General features: G+C 43.2%; 1 protein-coding gene, 1 non-coding gene and 1 pseudogene across 2 annotated transcripts in view; 2 read left to right on the plus strand and 1 right to left on the minus strand.

Moving 5' to 3' along the window:
• The window catches only part of POLN (DNA polymerase nu), a 170,886-nt gene that overhangs the window by 80,691 nt on the left and 71,726 nt on the right, over nt 1–18,469 (minus strand). The window contains exons 12-14 of the mRNA XM_075543610.1: nt 12,747–12,803; nt 9,115–9,168; nt 7,992–8,057 (exon numbers count right to left, since the gene is read on the minus strand). Coding sequence (XP_075399725.1) covers nt 7,992–8,057; nt 9,115–9,168; nt 12,747–12,803 — 177 coding nt within the window. The remainder of the gene's footprint in view (nt 1–7,991; nt 8,058–9,114; nt 9,169–12,746; nt 12,804–18,469) is intronic.
• LOC142443108 (protein C10 pseudogene) lies at nt 14,282–16,649 on the plus strand (annotated as a pseudogene).
• LOC142444058 (U7 small nuclear RNA) lies at nt 15,146–15,208 on the plus strand. The gene has a single exon (XR_012783736.1). It is a non-coding gene; the product is annotated as a U7 small nuclear RNA (small nuclear RNA).

Below are 18,469 nucleotides of genomic sequence, written 5' to 3' on the forward strand. Positions count from 1 at the left end.
AATTGATATACAAATGCAAATGTCCCAGTATAACAAAACATTTTTAAAGAAAAAATGTATAATGTTGGAAGATTTGTAAATGTGCCAATTTCAAAACTTACTAAAAATCTCTAATAATGAAGACAGTGCATTACTGGAATAATATGAATCAGTTGGACAGAATTTAGAGTATAGAAACAAGTCCTCACAGTTATGGTGAATACACTTTTAACACAGGTCTCAGAGCAATTAATAAATAGGGGGAAAGATGGTATTTTCAGCAAATGGTGCTGAGATAATTAAATATCCCCTTGCAAAAGATGGATTTAGACATTTACCTCACACTAAATGAAAAAATCAATTCCAAATGGGTCACAGACTTAAATGTAAAACCAAAAACTTCTAGAAGAAAATGTTGATTTACAAAATATATTTTAGATATGATAGTGAAAGAATAACCTACAAAAGAACACACTGACAAATGATAATTCATCAAACACTCGTGTGCTCATCAAAAGAAAGTGTTAAGAAAGTGAAAGACACAAGCTACAGAGTGGAAGAAAATATTTTTACAGTATATATATGATAAGGAACTTGTTTAAAGGATGTATAAGAACTATTAAAACTCAATGACAGGAAGCACATCAGCCTGTGTGATCTAAGGATTGTAAGGAATAAAGTCAAAATCTAAAGGAGGGAATGGTTTCGGAGCTTAAATTGTGAACACCTAGTTTGCAGAAGGATGTGAATGACAATGGAAGCCCCAAATCCATTTGCAGAATTCCACATACAGATTAAGCCTCTGGTGAACTCCCTCTGATGACAGTGGAGGAATATGAATAGCCGTCTGACCAGAAAGTGAGCATTGTAGAGTCTCTTATGGCAGATGTACTTAAAATGTAACATTTCATCTTTTGAGCAATTTTAAATGTTTCAGTTTTTTAAAAAGAAGGGGACATGTATGTGGGTGAGCCTCTCGTGACCCGCTGACCACTGACCAGGGATGTGAGTAGCCGTGCTGTCGTGCAGACCAGCTGCAAAGTGGATCACTGCAGATGCAGTGAGGTGAACATTTAACACTTTATTATTTGGTCTCCCCTTTGACCCTATTTTAAATTTGTTCTAGTATTTAATATTTTCTGCTTTTTGATTGAGGTTTTTCTCTGTTTTGCTTTATTATTACTGTGCGTGTGTGTGTGTATTCCCCCGTCTATGATAATCCAGGTTAGGTAATCTATAGAGACTGGATGAATTGTTTCTTGGAGACATGGCAGGAAGGGGGGAGGGGGGAATGGAGAGCTAGCAACAATAAGTACGAGGAAGGAGAAATTGTTCTAACATTGACTGTGGGGTGGCTGTGCAACTCTTCTTAATAGGATTGAATTACTGAATTGTATATGTGAATTATCTGCCAGTGAAACTGTTAAAAAGAAAAAGACACAGACTTTGACGGCTACCAAGGGAGGGAAGGGAAGGGAGGGAGAGGGAAGCAATATGTTAGAGGACAGACAGGTGGAAAGATCGTGTACTAAAAGAGGGAGACAGAGAAAAGGGGTGGGGAGTGCACAGGGAACCACTGGAAGGTTTGATAAGTTTTTGAATTAAAAAATGATGATCTGATATGTAAACCCCCTGCTAATTCATGATAAAAAGTAAAAAACAAAACAACCTAGCCATGGAAACACCTCTGCGGCTCAGCTCTTCTCTGAGACTCGGGCTGCCAAAGCCAGAGCCCTCTTGACAGCACTTAGTGTGGACACTAGAAATAAACTAGTGTTGTTGTTGTTGTTGTTAGAGGCCATCAGTTGGTGCTGACCCATGGTGACCCCGTGCACAACAGAATGAAATGCTGCCCAGTTCTGGACTGTCCTTACAACGGTTCCTTTGCCTGAGCCCACTGATGCAGCCACTGTGTCCGTCCACCTCCTGGAGGGCCTTCCTCTGGTTCACTGCCCTCCACTGTACCAAGCATGATTCTCTTCTCCAGAATTGGTCTTTCTTGATAATATGTCCAAAGAAATAAACTGCTACTCAATTTTTAAAACTCAATCATAATAAAACAAAAAAATGGAATAGATGCTTTGCTGAAGAAAAAAATATGGCAATTGAGCACATGGAAAGATGTTTGTCTTCGTTAATAACCAACGCCATGAAAATAAAATCATAATTATTAAAATCAGAAATATTGACAACACCAAATGTCGGTGAAGATGTGAAGTACCTGGAATTCCCATATATAACACTGCTGATAGAAATGCATATTGTTCAACTGCTTTAGAATACAGTTTTTCCACTTCCTAAAAAGCAAAGCAAAACATAGCCTACAATAAATCTAGCATCTGATTTCCATTCCACTCAGAGATATTTACCTATCAGGGCTGTGTGTAAGTGTACACAACAGCTTTACCGGTAACAGCCCCAAGTTATCAGCCAAAACAAGACTAGGGACTGACTGTGGAGCAGTCCAGCAATTGTTCATATGCAAGTTCAGGTTGACATTGAAGAAAATTAAAACAAATCCAGGAAAACAAAAAATACAGCCTTATTTATAGCCCATCTGACTTAGGAGACCTTTTTTTTTTTTTTTAACAATTTATTGGGGCTGATACAATTCTTTTCACAGTTCATACATATACATACATCAATTGTATAAAGCACATCTGTACAGTCTTTGCCCTAATCATTTTTTTCTCTTTTCTTCTTTTACATTTTATTAGGGAGACCTTTTTAAAAGCAGATTTCACACAGAACACTGATGGCCACCTGAGGACTTGTGGGATCATAACAAGAACATTATATGTGGAGATCATTTAAAACACAAGAAAGAAAAAGAGACCAAAGTAAATATAAGAAGAAACTCTGAAACTTGTTCTTTTAGTAGCTAAAGTGAATGGAAGACACGATGAAATAAAAGAGCTGAACAGAACATTTCAAAGGGTAGCTAGAGATGGCATGGTATAGTATGAGATATGTAAAGACCTAGAGTTAGAAAACCAAAATGCAACGGCACATTCAGCATTTCTCAAGCTGAAAAAAACAACGGGGAAAAAAATTCAAGCCTCACAATGCAATATGGAAAGATTGTGGGGGAAATACTGAATGATGCAATAAAAAAACCCACTGCTATCAAGTCAATTATGATTCTGACCCATAATGACACTATATAGGACAGGGGAGAACTCTCCTGTGGCATTCCAAGACTTCAACTCTTTACAGGAGTAGAAAACCATATCTTCCACCTTTGGTGCAGCTAATGGATTCAAACTGCTGACCTTGTGGTTAGCAGCCCAATGCATAAACCACTACGCCACCAGGGCTTATTTCTGAACAAAGTAGGGGGCATCAGAAGACTGTTGAAAGAATACATAGTTAATGTACAAAAAATGCTAACAAACATTTCAAGAAGTAGCATATGATCAAGCACCAATGGTATTGCGGGAAGTAGTCCAAGTTGTACTGAATGCAATGGTGAAAAACAATAGAAAGGTCTCAGTTCACTAATGCAGTGCTGGAAACACTTGCCTATGCCAAGACATGGGGAAGGCAGCTACCTGGCCAATGACTGGAAGAGATTCATATTAGTACTCATTCCAAAGGATGGTGACCCAACAGAGTACAGAAACTATTGAACAATATCATCAATATTGCATGCAAGTAATTTTGCTGAAACTGAACCCTGCAGGGAAGTAGAAAGTACCTTAATTGATAAAAAAAAAAAAAAGGTTTGGATATAAAAGGTATGTGACCTTCACCTCATAACAGTCAGTCTGGGGCTGTTGATGTTGATAGTGGTAGCGAAGTTAGACAAGGAAACCTTATGCCCAATTATGTATGTGCCTATACTTTGGTTCACCTGAACCAAATCAAGGTAGACCAAGGAAGTTGTGCAGTAAATCACAGCGTTGGCAAATAATATTGAAAGTCCCATAGACAGCCAAAAAGATAAACAAGGCTGTCTTGTAACAAATATAACCAGAATGCTCCTTAGAATTGAGGATGAGACGAGCCAGTCAGGGTGCAGTATAGCACCAATGAACCATACAACTTTCTTCTAGCTCTTTAATGCTTCCTTCCCCCCACCATCAGAACCCCAATTCCATCTTACAAATCCGGCTAGACCAGAGCACATACATGGGAACAGATACGAGCTGGAATCACATGGAATCCAGGACAGATAAACCCCTCAGGACCAATAATGAGAGTACCAATACTAGGAGGGAAAGGGGAAGGTGGGGGAGAAAGGGGGAACCAATCAACATGATCTACATATAACACTTTCCCAGGAGGATGGACAACAGAAAAGTGGGTGATGGGAAACATTGGTCAGTGTAAGACATGGGAAACATTTTATAAATTATTAAGGGTTCATGAAAGAGGGAGGGTTGGGGGGAGGGAGGGAAAAATGAGCTGATACCAAGGACTCAAGTAGAAAGAAAATGTTTTGAAAATGATGGCAACAAATGTACAAATGTGTTCAACACAATGAATGTATGTTTGGATTGTGATAACAGCTGCATGGTCCCCCAATAAAATGATTTTTTTAAAAGGAATTGAGGATGTAAAATGTTGCTTAACGTACTTTGGACATGTTATCAGCAGAGACCTGCATCTGGAAGAGGACATCCTGCTTGGACGAGGGCCAGTGAGAGAGAGAGAGAGAGAGAGAGACCCAGATGAGATAGAGTGACACAGCAGCTGCAAAGCTGGTCTCAGATAGAACTATCGGGAGCACTGGGTAACACTTATTTCTGTTGTACCTGGGGTGCACCTGACCCAAGCCATGGTATTTACAATTGCCTCATCTGCAGGTGAAAGTTGGACACTGAAAAAGGATGACCAAAGAAGAATTGATGTATTCAAATTGTGCTAGAGAAGAATATTAGAAATGCCATGGTTTGCCAAAAACAAACAAACAAACAAATCTGTCTTGGAAAAAGTACAGCTTTAGAGTCAAAGATGGAGAGACTTTACCTTACATATTCAAATTTATGCACCAACCACCAAAGCTAGTGATGAAGAAATTGAAGAATCCTGCCAATGTCTGCAGTCTGAAATGGATCAAGCATACATTCAAGATGCATTGGTAGTTATGGGTGGCTGGGATGCAAAAGTTGGAAACAAAGAGGAAGGAATGGTAGTTGGAAACTATGGTCTTAGTGACAAAATGAAGCTGTAGACCGCATGACTGAATTTTGCAAGATAAATATTAATAGTGCCACGCACAGAATGCCAAAAGGACAAATAAATCTATCCTGAAAGTGTGACCAGAATGTTCCTTAGAGGCAAGGATGGCGAGACTTGGCCTCAAGTACTTTGGACGTGTTGTGAGGAGTGATGCCAGTCCCTGGAGAAGGACCCCATGCTTGGTAGCGCAGAGGGGAGATAAAAAGAGGAAGGCCCTGGACAGGGGGATTGGCACAGTGGGTGTAAGAATGGGCTCAAACATACGAACAACTGAGATGGCACAGGACCAGCTGGGGTTTCATTCTATGAGGTGGAGCCTACTCCACGACCCCTGACAACAAGAACTGAGAGGAGCCATTAAATAAGGGCTCAGGGAATTCATAGTCACAGGGAGAGCGGAGAAACAGACCAGAATTTGAAATGCTACCAAATTGTTTTAGAGGCAAGGAGGGCAAGATTTTGCCTCCCCTGCTTTGGACATGTTGTCAGGAGAGATCAGGCCCTGGAGAAGGACGTCATGCTGGTAAAACATAGGGGCAGTGAAAAAGGCCCTCAAGGAGGTGGACTGACACCATGGTTGCATCCATGGGCTCAGGCACAGGCACAATGGTGAGACTGGCGCACAGCCGGCAGTGCTCCGTTCTGTTGTGCGGAGGCTTGCTACTGGTCAGGGCCGACTCAATGGCACCTAACAACCACCACTACCAAATAGGCAGCATTTTCCCCCGGTCCTCCTGCTTCTTGGCCTGAGGCACAGGAACTGTGGGGGTAGTATGTGGCCTACTGAGTTAACTAGACTCAGATTTCTTGCCTGAAGACTGGAGAAAGGAATGCTAAAGATCTAGAAATGATCAGGCCAACCACAGAGAAGGCAGAACTTGAAAAAGGAACACCACAGAATTAGTTTCAAACCAATGAATTCCACCTCAGGCTGTTCATGTTAACAGTTTACCAAAGGGCTTGAGAACTGATCTAACAAGTAGACCATCGTTCGATTCCCAAACTCATCACTGGGTGCCGATCATGTGGGAATATCTGAGGAGCATTACAACAACTTTGAAACAGAATAACATTGACCCAGAGTCCATGGAAGCTGAGTCAGAATTTGTAGCCAAAACTTAAATAAATTGAATTCTAATCAAAATAAAAATATGAAGGAGCCCTGGTAGCATGGTGGGTTGTGCATTGGACTGCCAACTGCAAAGTACGCAGTGTGAGTCCACCCACTGCTCCTTGGGAGAAAGATGAGGCAGTCTGTTCTTGTACAGATTTACAGTCTCAGAAACTCACAGGAGCAGCTCTATTCTGGCCAAAGAGTTGCTAAGAGTTGGAATTAACGCAATGACAGTGGATTTGTTTTCTTTTTACTTCAGTAGGGTTTAAACATGATCCACTCTCGTAGCACAATCACCAGAAGCTAATGCTGCGACAATATAGATCCTGGTCATAGCTCACAATTTTTTAAACAATATATTAGTGTGTAGCTGATTTGGTAAGTAGGGGTGAACAGTCTTGAAACAAATGGAAGTATGTTGCAGGTAGGTGCCATTGAGTTGTTTCCAATTCATAGGGACCCTCTGCCCAACAGAACAAAACTACCCAGTCCTGCACGTCCTCACAATTACTCTTATGTGTGAGCCCATTGTTGCAGCCACTGTTGACCCACCTCCTTGAGGGCCTTCCTCTTTGTTTGCTGATCCTCTACATTATCAAGCATAATGTCCTTTTCAGGGACTGGTTCCTCCTGATAACAGGTCCAAAGTACATGAAAGGCAGTTTCACCATCCTCTCTTCTTAACAAGCATTCTGGCTGTTCTTCACTCACTGCCATCTAGTCAATTCTGACTCATATAGGCATTGTCTAGGAAAGGGTGGAACTTCCCCGGTGGCTTTCAAAGACTGTAACTCCTCAGGAGTAGAAAGCCTGGTCTTTCCCCCCAAAGGAGCCGCTGGTGGTTTTGAACTTCTGACCTTGTGATTAACAGCCCAACATATTACCCACCAGGGCTCTTCTTGTGGAAGGATAGATATCAAATATTAGTCACAAATTAGTTATGCATGATGGAACAACCAAACCCGGACCCCAACCTGTTACTGCCAAGTTGGTCCCAACAGACAGAAGCACTGTCTTATAGGGTTTCCAAGGTTATAATCTGTACATAAAGACTGCCCGCCACCCCCACGCCCTGCTCACCACCAGGGGCCTTGGTGTAACCACAGGTGACCCTGATTTCTTTCTTTCCATCTCTAGACTACAGGAACTTGTTTCTTTGACATGAGAAAATAGTCTTCTTTAATTCAAAAGTAGATGACCATTCAATCCTCTCAGTGCTGTGAAGCTGCATTGTAAAAGCAGGACATGTATAGTTTTTTCCACAGCACTAGCCTTTCTCTCTCTCTCTCTCACACACACACACACACACACACACACACACACACACACACACACGGTTGGTGGCAGCAGCAGGGGTAGCAAGAAAGTAGGAGACACATTTATGGATGCCAGAGCAGAACCTGAGACCACAGAGTAGGCAGTGGGCAGGGGTTCCTGCGCCTCTGGGCACTGGGGGGTATATTTTCTTGGACATGAAGACTCCCTCCTCTTACTTACTCACATGCATCCTAGGTCTTCTTCCCTCACTATGTTCCTAGTCATAGCCATACATGTTGACAGACTGAAGCAAGAGCCTAAAACACGGCTTCCGTATGGGCCCCTGTCTTATAAATGGCAAGCTTCATGTTCTAAGTACCTGAGGAAACACACATCTAGACAAAACTTCAGCTGTAAGACAAAGAAACTGGAATTCAACAAAAATCAGCTCACTTACAGGATGCTTGGCTGAAAGTCTTCCAGTCACAGTTCCAGTTTGGTTCCATGTCGAGGAAATGAAGCCCTTTAGCAGTTAAGAAGAGGCATGTTAGACTCTGAGCAAGACCATGCTACACCTAGGCCTTGAAACTGGCTCATCAATAAAGCAGAATTGGAACACACTAAAAGAAATTGGGTGACATGGGATGATAATCAGAAAGGGGGAAATGATAGTGGATGGCCTTCCAGGCACCTGGCATGGGAGTCAGGACTGTGGACAGTGGGACAGGTCAAAGTGGCACAGGGAACTACCATCTTTGAGCGGGGCACCATTAGTCCCCACTCTGCTTGTCAGATTTGGTTGCTGTGCAATGCGCCCATTGCCCTGTTTCCCAAGACGGTGGCTAAGTGTCTAGCAGGGCATTAATTGTATTTTTCCTGTTCTGGTTATCATTCGGGCTCCCCCACATTGAATAAATGCAGGCACTCTGGTTTCGCTTCCCCAGCCAGGACTGAACTGGGAAAAAGGGCTTTGAATTCCTGGCTAAATCAAGAGCATGTTGGGCTCTTTTTGTTTCTTCATCCGCACTGTACAACACTTACATCCCTCCTCTGGCAGGACGCCCAACCCTGCATTGACTTTGGAGATACCAAACTCTGAGATGTGATCTGGGACTGGGACGCCCATGTGGAGATTGTGATGAGGACTTTGCGTCGCTGTGCATGGGGAGGGACATGATTCAGGGGCTGTGGTAGGAATGCCTGGGCGGGTCCCTGTGGGACGGGAGTCCAAGGGCAGGTCCTGTCCCTTACTGGATGGCTCCAAAAAGTCACGGAGCAGCTCTAAGACATAAAGCAGTGACTTGAGTTTTGGCTCCTGCAAAGGACTCCAAAAGAAGAGATGCAAATATAGTTGGGCAAGGGCACAAGCCGCTGTGTAGCTTCCAGGGAAACCCACGGGTTACGATGTCAAGTTCACGCTATACAGAGGGCCGGTAGATGACAAAAGCAGGGTTCCTAGTTTTAAGAATAGTAGCTGATCACAGTGTTTCCCGAAACATTGAAAAATCATACATGTATCTGAATCCATGTATAACCCTTCTTACTCATCACGGGGTCGATTTTATTGGAGCTTCACTTGCCTTTTTCATGCAGGCTAGCAATCCATCTACAAAGGTTGACTTGATCTTGTGAACCTAAAGGAACAAAAGCAAGAGAAGTAATTTTCTTTTTATTAAGTGCTTAAGTTGGAATAATCCTCTGAGCGGTGTAGACCCATACTTCAGAGCAGTGTAGGCATGTTTCAGAGAAGGCCAGGTGGCTCTGTTGTTGGTGTTAGGTGCCATTGAGCCAATATGACCCATAGCAACCCTATGCACAACTGCCGACAACATGGAGTGAAGGCTGAGGTCTCAGTAAATAGTAGCACCAGCAGCATGGCTGGTGGTAAAAGCTGGAAATGCAGTCCAGAAGCCCCAGAGAACTCCTGAAGTCAATGGTAAATGTACGATGGGGTAAACATGAGTGGCTAGAGGAGGAGAAGGGAAGTTATCAATGAAACACTAGTCAATACTCATGCCAGATGGGTAGCAAATTTACCCAATGCAGCTCGGCTTTTGATCTCTTGACTGCTGAGTCCATGAGCATTCATTGTGGATCTTAGCAAGACAAAGTCCTTGACAACTTCAATCTTTTCTCCATTTACCATATGTTATCTATTGTTCCAGTGGTGAGGATTGTGTTCTTCTTTACACTGAGCCACGCTCCATCCTGAAGGCTGCAATCCTTAGTCTCCATCAGCAAGCACTTCACGTTCTCCTCTCAGCAAGCAAGGTTATGTTATCTGTATATTGCAGGGTGTTCATAAGCCTCCCTCCAATCCTGATGCGACATTCTTCATCTAGCCCAGTTTCTCTTATTATTTGCTCAGCATACAGATTGAGTAAGCATGGTGAAAAGATACAGCCCTGTCACACACCTTTCCTGATTGTAAACCATGCAGTTTTCCCTTGTTTTGTCCACGCACTGGCCTCTTGATTCACGTACAGGTTGCACATGAGCACCATGGTATGATGTGTTCTGGAAATCCCATTCTGAAGGTTATCCACAGTTTGTTATGATCCACACAGACAAATCCCTTGGCCTAGTCAATAGAACACAAGTCAACATCTTTCTGATATTCTTGCTTTTAGCCAAGATCCAGCTGACATCAGCAATGATATCCTTGTTCCACGCAGTCTTCTGAATCCGGCCTAAACCTTTGGCAGCCCCGTCAATGTACTGCTGCAAATGTTGCTGGATGATCTCCAGCAAAATTGTACTTGCGTGTGTGTTAGTGATATTGTTTCAATTTCAGCATTCTATTGAGTCGCCTTTCTTTGGAAGGGGTAAAAATATGGATCTTTTCCAGTCAGATGGTCAAGTAGCTGTCTTCCATATTTCCTAGCACAGATGAGTGCTTCCAGGGCTTCATCAACTTGTTGAAACATTCCCGTTGGTAGTTATTCAATTCCTGGAGCTTTGATTTTTGGGCTAATGCTTTGAGAGCAGCTTGAACTTCTTCCTTCAGCACCATTGGTTCTTGCTCATCTGCTCCCTCCTGAAATGGGGGAATATCAACTTAGTTCTTTCTGGTGCAGTGACTCTGTATTCTTTCCATCTTCTCTTGATGCTTCCTGCATCACTCAATGTTTGGCCATAGAGGTGTGGGAAACAGAGAATCAGGAAGAGAATGTATGCAGACAAATTCTCTAGGCTCATAGTGAAGGAGTCTGGGAAGCAGATCTGGTGGAGGAAGGCTTCCATGCTCGTGAGATAGAGATGCATCCCAGTCACATTCTCCTAAGTAAGTTATTCCCCACAATGTCCCCCGTAATGATGACAATTTTAAGATGTTGCTTGTGAGCACATGATTGCTACTATACTCACAAAGGTTAATTTCTGGAAGGTTATCTGTCTGAAGGTTATCTGCCATCAAAAGCAATCATGCTACCTGACCCTAAGTAGGGCCTACTCCCTTCTGATAAGGATCATAGATTGCTCCACTGGAGAAGAGCTCAGGGACACTTAAGGTCAAGCCAGCTCAAAGATGACCACTGTTAGGTCATCATCTTAACTGTAGAACCCGCTCATCTTGTTATGTATGTACCTTCCTGTTACGTGTATACCTCTATTATAACCCCTTCCTATTACATATGTGTATCCTGTGGCTTGCATGCCTGAGATTAATTAGCCTGTGAAAGAATACATTCACCCACTCTGGTCTGGTCTTCATGGAAGAGATGAGCCCTTTCATGCATTGTCTGCTGCCCCTTTAATCTACCCTTCAATTACACAACTGCCTCCTAGGCCCTGTTTGGTTGTAGAGGCTGGTTTTTTCTTGAGTTCTTTCAGTTTCAGATCTGCTGAGCATGTTCTTACCTTTGGGTTTTCTAATTCTAGGTGTTTGCATGTTTCATTATACTATTTCGCTTTGTCTCCTCGAGGTGCCCTTTGAAATTTTCTATTCAGCCCTTTGACTTCATGTTTTCTTGCATTTGCTTAGCTACTCTATGAGTATGATGATTACAACATTCAGAAGACAAAAAATCTCAGGAGTTAACCAAATAAACAAATAGTCATCCTTGTCTAAACAGTAGTCATCTTTCAAGACTCCCTCTCCCTCTGGAGCATGCAGGGAAGTCACTTAAATCTATTACATGCTTGAAAAAGAAGTCTACATATCTCTTAACTGAAGGAAAAGTCAAACTGAGAAGAAAAGAAATTTGGGGGAGGAAGACCCAAGAGTAAGCTATGGTGAGCAAACACTCTGTGGTGGACTTGTATTCAAGGTGCAGAAGGTGTCCTGGAGGGACAAGAGACCCCAATAAAGAAGCAAAATGAAGAACACAGGAAAAGGTGCTTGACACCCACAGTCACTGGGGACGCACACCAACCCTTAACAAGACGCAATTCCTCGCCCACTAGGATGGTTGGGATGAAAAAATGAGCTAACAAGTGTGGAGCTTGTGTGGGAAACGGCATGTTGCGGCCGTTTGGGAAGCAGTTTCGCAGTGCCTCACAATGCTCAACAGTGCTGCCCGGGAATTGGACGGGTGAAGATGGCGACCTTTACGTGACATGTAATTCAGCACAATAAAATAGTGAGCTGTAGTTATCCCCCGCTGCTGCCGAGGCGATTCTGATCCTATCAGGAGAGGGGAGAACTGCCCATTGGGTTCCCAAGACTGTCTGTCATGGGAACAGCCTCCTACTTCTTCCTCCTGCAGAGCAGCTGGTGGGTTTGAACCACCGACCTTCCAGTTAGCAGCTCAGCTTTTCACTAAATGTTGGCATGGCACTCATCACCATGACTCATCACATTGAGTTGGCATGGCACTCAATGGCACACAAACAGCAGATTGCTGTTTGCAGCAGATTGCCAACATGGTCCTCCTTTCAGTTAGCAGCTGAGTACTTTACTGCACAACCAGGGTTGTGCTCCTTCTCTGTCAACTTCGCTGGATTCACAATGCTGAGCAGCACTGGGTGTTGACGTGAGGAAAATCATATGAGAGAGCCAACAAGTGGGGTTAGAGCCGGTCAACTTGAAACAAAGAGACTAATCCCGTTACCAGAAAGTGCCCACCAGGGTCATCTGCATCTGTCCCAAATCCCATCTGCACCTTAGAGCATCGTCAGGCTGCTTCGGCTAAGATAGGACTTTTCCTGGACAGAGCTGGTCTCACATGGATCCTCTTCATCACTCTCTGTTTATAAAAACCATCCAACATACCTGCCTATATTCCAAAATGATCTTGGGCAATGGGTGAAGGTCTTGTAATGCATTCAACTACAAAAACAAAAATAAAAATCACCAATATAATTCCTCCATTTTAGTTTACACTTCAATCAAGTTCCGTCAGAAAAAATCCTAAGAACAAAGGGTCTAAATTAAGCACAAAATTAAGATTCATCATAAACTCTACTGATGAGTGTCAGAATCTTTATCCTACCCAAATCATTTTAGTATCCACACAAACCAAATGAAAAGTTCTTCCCAGAAGCTTGGAAATAAGATTCCTCTTGAGGTATAAATTAGTGAAATTTAACTCTAGTGCTTGTGAATTGCCATTTTGGAGGGAGGAAGAAAACACCTACAAATGAATTACTTGAAAGCTTGAGAACATCCAACCTCTGAATTATGGTTGTCTGGACATGATTTCAGGGAGGGTGAAGCAAAATGGGATTTTAAAAAATTAATCTAAAAATATATATATTTTAAATTAACTTAAAAAATTAAAGCATATACACAGACAGGTATAAGATCATAAGAACAATGGTTTGTTGAATTATCCTGAAGGCAACATAGTTGTTCGATGTCACAATGAATTGTGTGCCCTGAAGATATGTGGTGACTTGTCTAAGCCATGATGCTCTGTGTTTGACAATTATGTAATGATGCATTTATACTCCTTAATGTGATCTGATGTGATTACCCTCCATTTTTGTGATGTGCTGTAAATTCTGATCTCTGCCTATGGCTAATGAGGCCAGAATACATTTTGTTAATGATTAGGCTATGTTTTTATGTTACTGGCAGGATTCAGATAGGATATAACACCCTTACTTAGGTCAGAGTTCTGATAAGAGTTTCCCTGGGGTGTGTGGCCCACATCACCTTTTATCTTATAAGACATCAAAGGAGAAGCCAGAAGAGAGCGAGCGAGACCTCAGAACCACCACGAAAGAAGAGCTGGGAGTGCAGTGCATTCTTTGGACCCACGGTTTCTCTGTTGAAAGCCTCCTAGACAAGATGTCTGTAGAGCTCTAAGTGGCGCTGGATCCTCAGATGCTGAATGTAGCAAAGACCTTCGCCCAAGCTGACAGATAGAGCTGGACCCTGGTCCTTCGAGCCGGCCTCCTGAATTCAGATGTCTAACTTCCTACATTTCTGTTGCCAAAGCTATCCCCTTTGGGGGTTTCTGTTACAGCAGCACTAGCGAGCCAGGACCTCTGACTACTGCCCAGAGCAAGCAGACTCACATGCCTTCTCCGAACGTCACTGTCATCCTGACCTCTACCACGTGATTTTTCCCTGTTTTTAGACAGCAAATCAATGAACTGCAGGGTACACACTCTGTATATCATTCTTTTTGCTCATCATTATGGCATTAGGATTCATCCATGTTATTGTGTGAAGCAATCTTTAATGTATTTGCACTGTTCTATTGTACTCAATTATATGAATGGGTAACAATCATTTACTACTCCACTGTTGATGGATATTTGGGTTGTTTGGAATTTGAGGCTATTGTAAACAGTGCTACCATGAGCATTCTGGTATGGAGATTTGGGTTAACACATGAACACAATTCTTAAATTGTGTTGAAATGGAAATTATTGGATCTCTGAAGTCCATGTATCACATTATTCCCCATCAGTGATACATGGAGCCTCCATTTACTTCACATCGTACAATCATCCGTCTTACTGTTAGTCATTCTGGGAACTGAGAAGTGGTTTAATTTGTACTTAAGCCGAGACCAGTACAGTTGGAAACTACTGTATTCCTTGACTAACACATACCTTCTTCAGTTAAACCTGTTCATATCTTTTACCCATACAAAAAACTGTTTGTCTTTCTTTTTCTTTTGGATTTGGAGGAAGTTGTTCTTCTTGATGGACTTTTGGTCCGTTTTAAAGGTACCTTCTTTCTCTTCCTGTGACTTACTTTTCCACTTGTTTGATAACGTCTTTTCATGTTAATTTCATTGCTGTCCAATTTATCAATCTTCTCCCTTATGGTTGCATTTTGTGTTCTGTTTAATAATTTTTGCCTCAGTGCCTTGAAGACATTCACTCGTGATTATCCTCCATTGCTTTACTCTTTACAATTCATTTGGAATCTATTTTTGCACATGATGTGAAGTAGTGGTTAAGAGGCATTAATCCCAGAACCATTTGTGTAAAGAAAAGCTTCCTTACCCACACTTTGTCACAGGTCATTCATTTTATAGATGTGCATGGAAATCAGTTTTGGATTCTCTGTCCTGTGCCACTGGTCTGTTTGTTTATCTGTATCCAACACTGTATTGTATTGTCTAAGTAATTCCTATTGCTTTGTAAATAGTCTTCCTAGCTAATTTTGTGAGCCTTTAGTCTGTTTTGAATTTCCATATAAATTTAGGAATTAAGTGTTACAGCTCTTTTAGAATTTGTCTAGCAGGTTTTCTGTTTTTTTCCCAGACTGCCCCTCCCCCCACCCAACACACACACACACACACACACACACACACACACCAGTAAAACAGGAACCGTTCTCGGGAGGGGGTTCTTCCCGTGGGTTCTCTGCACATGGACTTTCTCTAGCCCTATCTGGCACCCGCTTCGACCCAGTCCACAGCATTGTGCGCTGAACAGGCCAATGTGGTCCTGGCCGAAGTCACCCAGGCATTCTCGGCCTCAGAGAACGCTGTGCGCAGGACAAAGTTGGGACAACATGTGCAATGACATGGGCAAGATGCTGCAATTTGTTTTGCCCGTGGCCACGCAGATCCAGCAGAAGGTCATCAAAGCCTATGGTTTCAGCTGTGATGGGGAAGGTGTCCTGAAGTTTGCCCGCTTGGTCAAGTCTTACAATGCCAAGGACTCTGAAATTGCCAGTCTGTCGGGCAAGCTGAAGGCCCTGTTCCTGCCACCCAGGACATTGCCACCCCATGGGCCTGCTCTGGGGAGGTCGGGGGGGGGGGGCGCAACATCGCTGCCACCTGAGGGGCTTGGCCCTTTCCTGTGGCCCCGGGGCCACTATGGGGAGGGAAAGACCATGTTGTTCCCAGAAGCTAATAAATGTGCCTGTGACTCAGCAAAACAAATTTAGGAATCAGAATGTTAATGTACACACACACACACACATACACAATCCAGTTGGGATTTTAATTAGGATTGTTTCGAATCAATGGATCCGTTTGGGGAGAGTTAACTATATGATTTTAATGTAACTGCATCAGCCAGTGACTCCTATAGCTCTCTGTTAGACTCAGCAGCGAGGATAAAAGTGTCTTGGGCAACTGCAGACACAAGGAGAGACTCGATGCTGCTGTCCTCAGAGACACCTGCCCAGCAGGGAGGCCTCTTGTCTTAGTGTTATCCAGAATTGCAATTTTCTTGGAAGAGCTAGCCATAGGGGGTTGAAAGTACATAAAAATACTTTGCCAAGGCAACTGTGTAAGATCAACTAACTCTCCTTATCCCAATTTCTTACTAACAAAATCACTTTCTAACCAATAGTTTCCTTGTATATCTTGACTTAAGCAGTCTGAGAACCCTTGAAAAAATTAAGTGTTTGATCAAATAAAACATTGGATCCAGTATTACCAACATTGGTTCACGATCAGAGGCAGGGTGCTGTAAAGTTGGCTGCAGTTCCACAGCTTTATCAGACTCTCTTTGTTGACTCTCGCCACTGATAACACATTCTTCCTATCTCCATTTTCACTTGTTGGCTCCTCCTTGGTCTCCTGCTGGCGGCTCCTCTCCCTCTGACCTTCTAAGGGGTCACTCTGGGGCCCTCCTCTGTTTTTCTGCCATAACTGGTGCTTATCAAGGCTGCTTGTATCAGCATTGCTGAGGGCGCCTCAGGAGTCTTCCCATGACTGGGTCCCCCAGCCAGAACGTCTACTTGGTGACTCAGCGATGAGCCCTGCACCGCTGTTGTTCAAAGTTCCCAGGGGATTCTAATGTGCGGCCAGGGTGACTTTCATCAAACCGGTCTCAGCTGGAATCTTCGGCCCGAGACTTTCACTGAGCTCCATCCCTGTGTACCATCTGTCTGTGTGGCTTCTCCTCACCAACGGCTCACAAGCATTTCCATCTTCATATATTTAAGACTGAAACCTTGATCCTCCCCATCATAAAACCTGCTCTTCTCCCAGTTTCCCTGAGCAATGGCCATGGCCCTCCACAGGCGCAGGGATCCAGCTCGCCAACCAGGAGTCACCGTGTCTTCCTGCCTTTTGCTCACATGCAGCAATGTGCCAGAGGGGTCGGGGTTTGCAGAGGGCTAGGCTTGACAGCGGAAGCCCCAGCTCTACTTGCAAATTCTCCTCTGACCATAGCTAAGGGATGCGAACAGCGTTGTTATCAGACAGAGAGCATTGCAAAATTGATTGTGACAGACATCTTTAGATTAAAATGTAATCGCTTATCATTCGATCTCCCTTTTGACCCATTTTAAAGTAAAAAAAAGTAGTAACTGGGAGGTACACATGGCCTAAGCCTCCAGTGACTCCCCTCTGACAGCAGACCAGGGATGTGACTGGCCTGCAGAGGGCGTTGGAAAGTGGATTACCGCAGACGCAGTTAGGTTAAAATGGAACTCCTTATCATTCGATCTCCCATTTTAAATTTGATTCTACTTTTAATATTTTCCACTTTCTTTTTAAAAAAATAATTATTTTATTGGGGCTCTTCCAGCTCTTATAACAATCCATACATCCATTGTATTAAGCACATTTGTATATATATTGCCATCATCCTTTTCAAAACATTTTCTTTCTACTTGAGCCCTTGGTATCAGCTCATTTTTTTCCTCACTCCCCCACCCTCATGAATCCTTGATAAATTATAAATTATTATTTCCATATCTTACACCATCCATTGTCTCCCTTTACCCATATTTCTGTTGTTCGTCACCCTGGGTGGGAGGTTGTTATACATCAATCTTTGCCATCGCTTCCCTTCCCCTTATCTCCCCCACCTTCTCCCTACCCTCATGGTATCACTACTCCCATCATTGTTCCTGAGGGGTTTATGTGTCCTGGATCCCATGTGTCCAGAGCTCTTATCTGTGCCAGTGTACATGCTCTGGTCTAGCCAGATTTGTAAGGTAGAACTGGGATCATGATCATAGGGGGGAGTCTTCTTTTTTTTTTAATTTGTTTCTGCTTTCTTTTCCATTGAGGTTTTTCTGTTTTACTTTGTTATTGTTGTTTTTTAAGAATGTTTTTCTGCATGTGAAATCCAAAGAAAACTCACTGCCATCAAGTCACTGCTGGGTCACAGTGGCCCCCCTGTGGATTTCTAAGACTATAACTGTTTATGGGAGTAGAACGTCCAGTCGTTCACCCTCAGAGCTGGTGCTGGTTTCAAACTGCTGACCCTGCAGTTCGCAGCCCAATGCATAACCACTACACCATCAGGGGTAAATCTCCAGAGATAGTAACTGGATTAATTGTTTCTTAGGGGTATGGCAGGGGAGGTTGGGAATAAATGTGGAGCTAATAACAGGGAGTACAAGAAAGAAGAAAATGTTCTCAGATTGACAGTGGTGATGATTGTACAACTCTACTCAGAACTACAAAGGCGATCTTATTCCCAGACCCAGTGGCATCCATCTCCAGACCACAGCAGCACCTATCCCTGGACTACAGGGCCACCATCCTGACTATGACCCCATCACTGGCCACAGTGATAATTGCCCCAGACCACAGCAGCACCCATCCCTGGACTACAGGGCCA

This window comes from Tenrec ecaudatus, chromosome 3, assembly GCF_050624435.1.
Source record: "Tenrec ecaudatus isolate mTenEca1 chromosome 3, mTenEca1.hap1, whole genome shotgun sequence".
In the NCBI taxonomy this organism is placed as follows: Eukaryota; Metazoa; Chordata; class Mammalia; order Afrosoricida; family Tenrecidae; genus Tenrec; species Tenrec ecaudatus.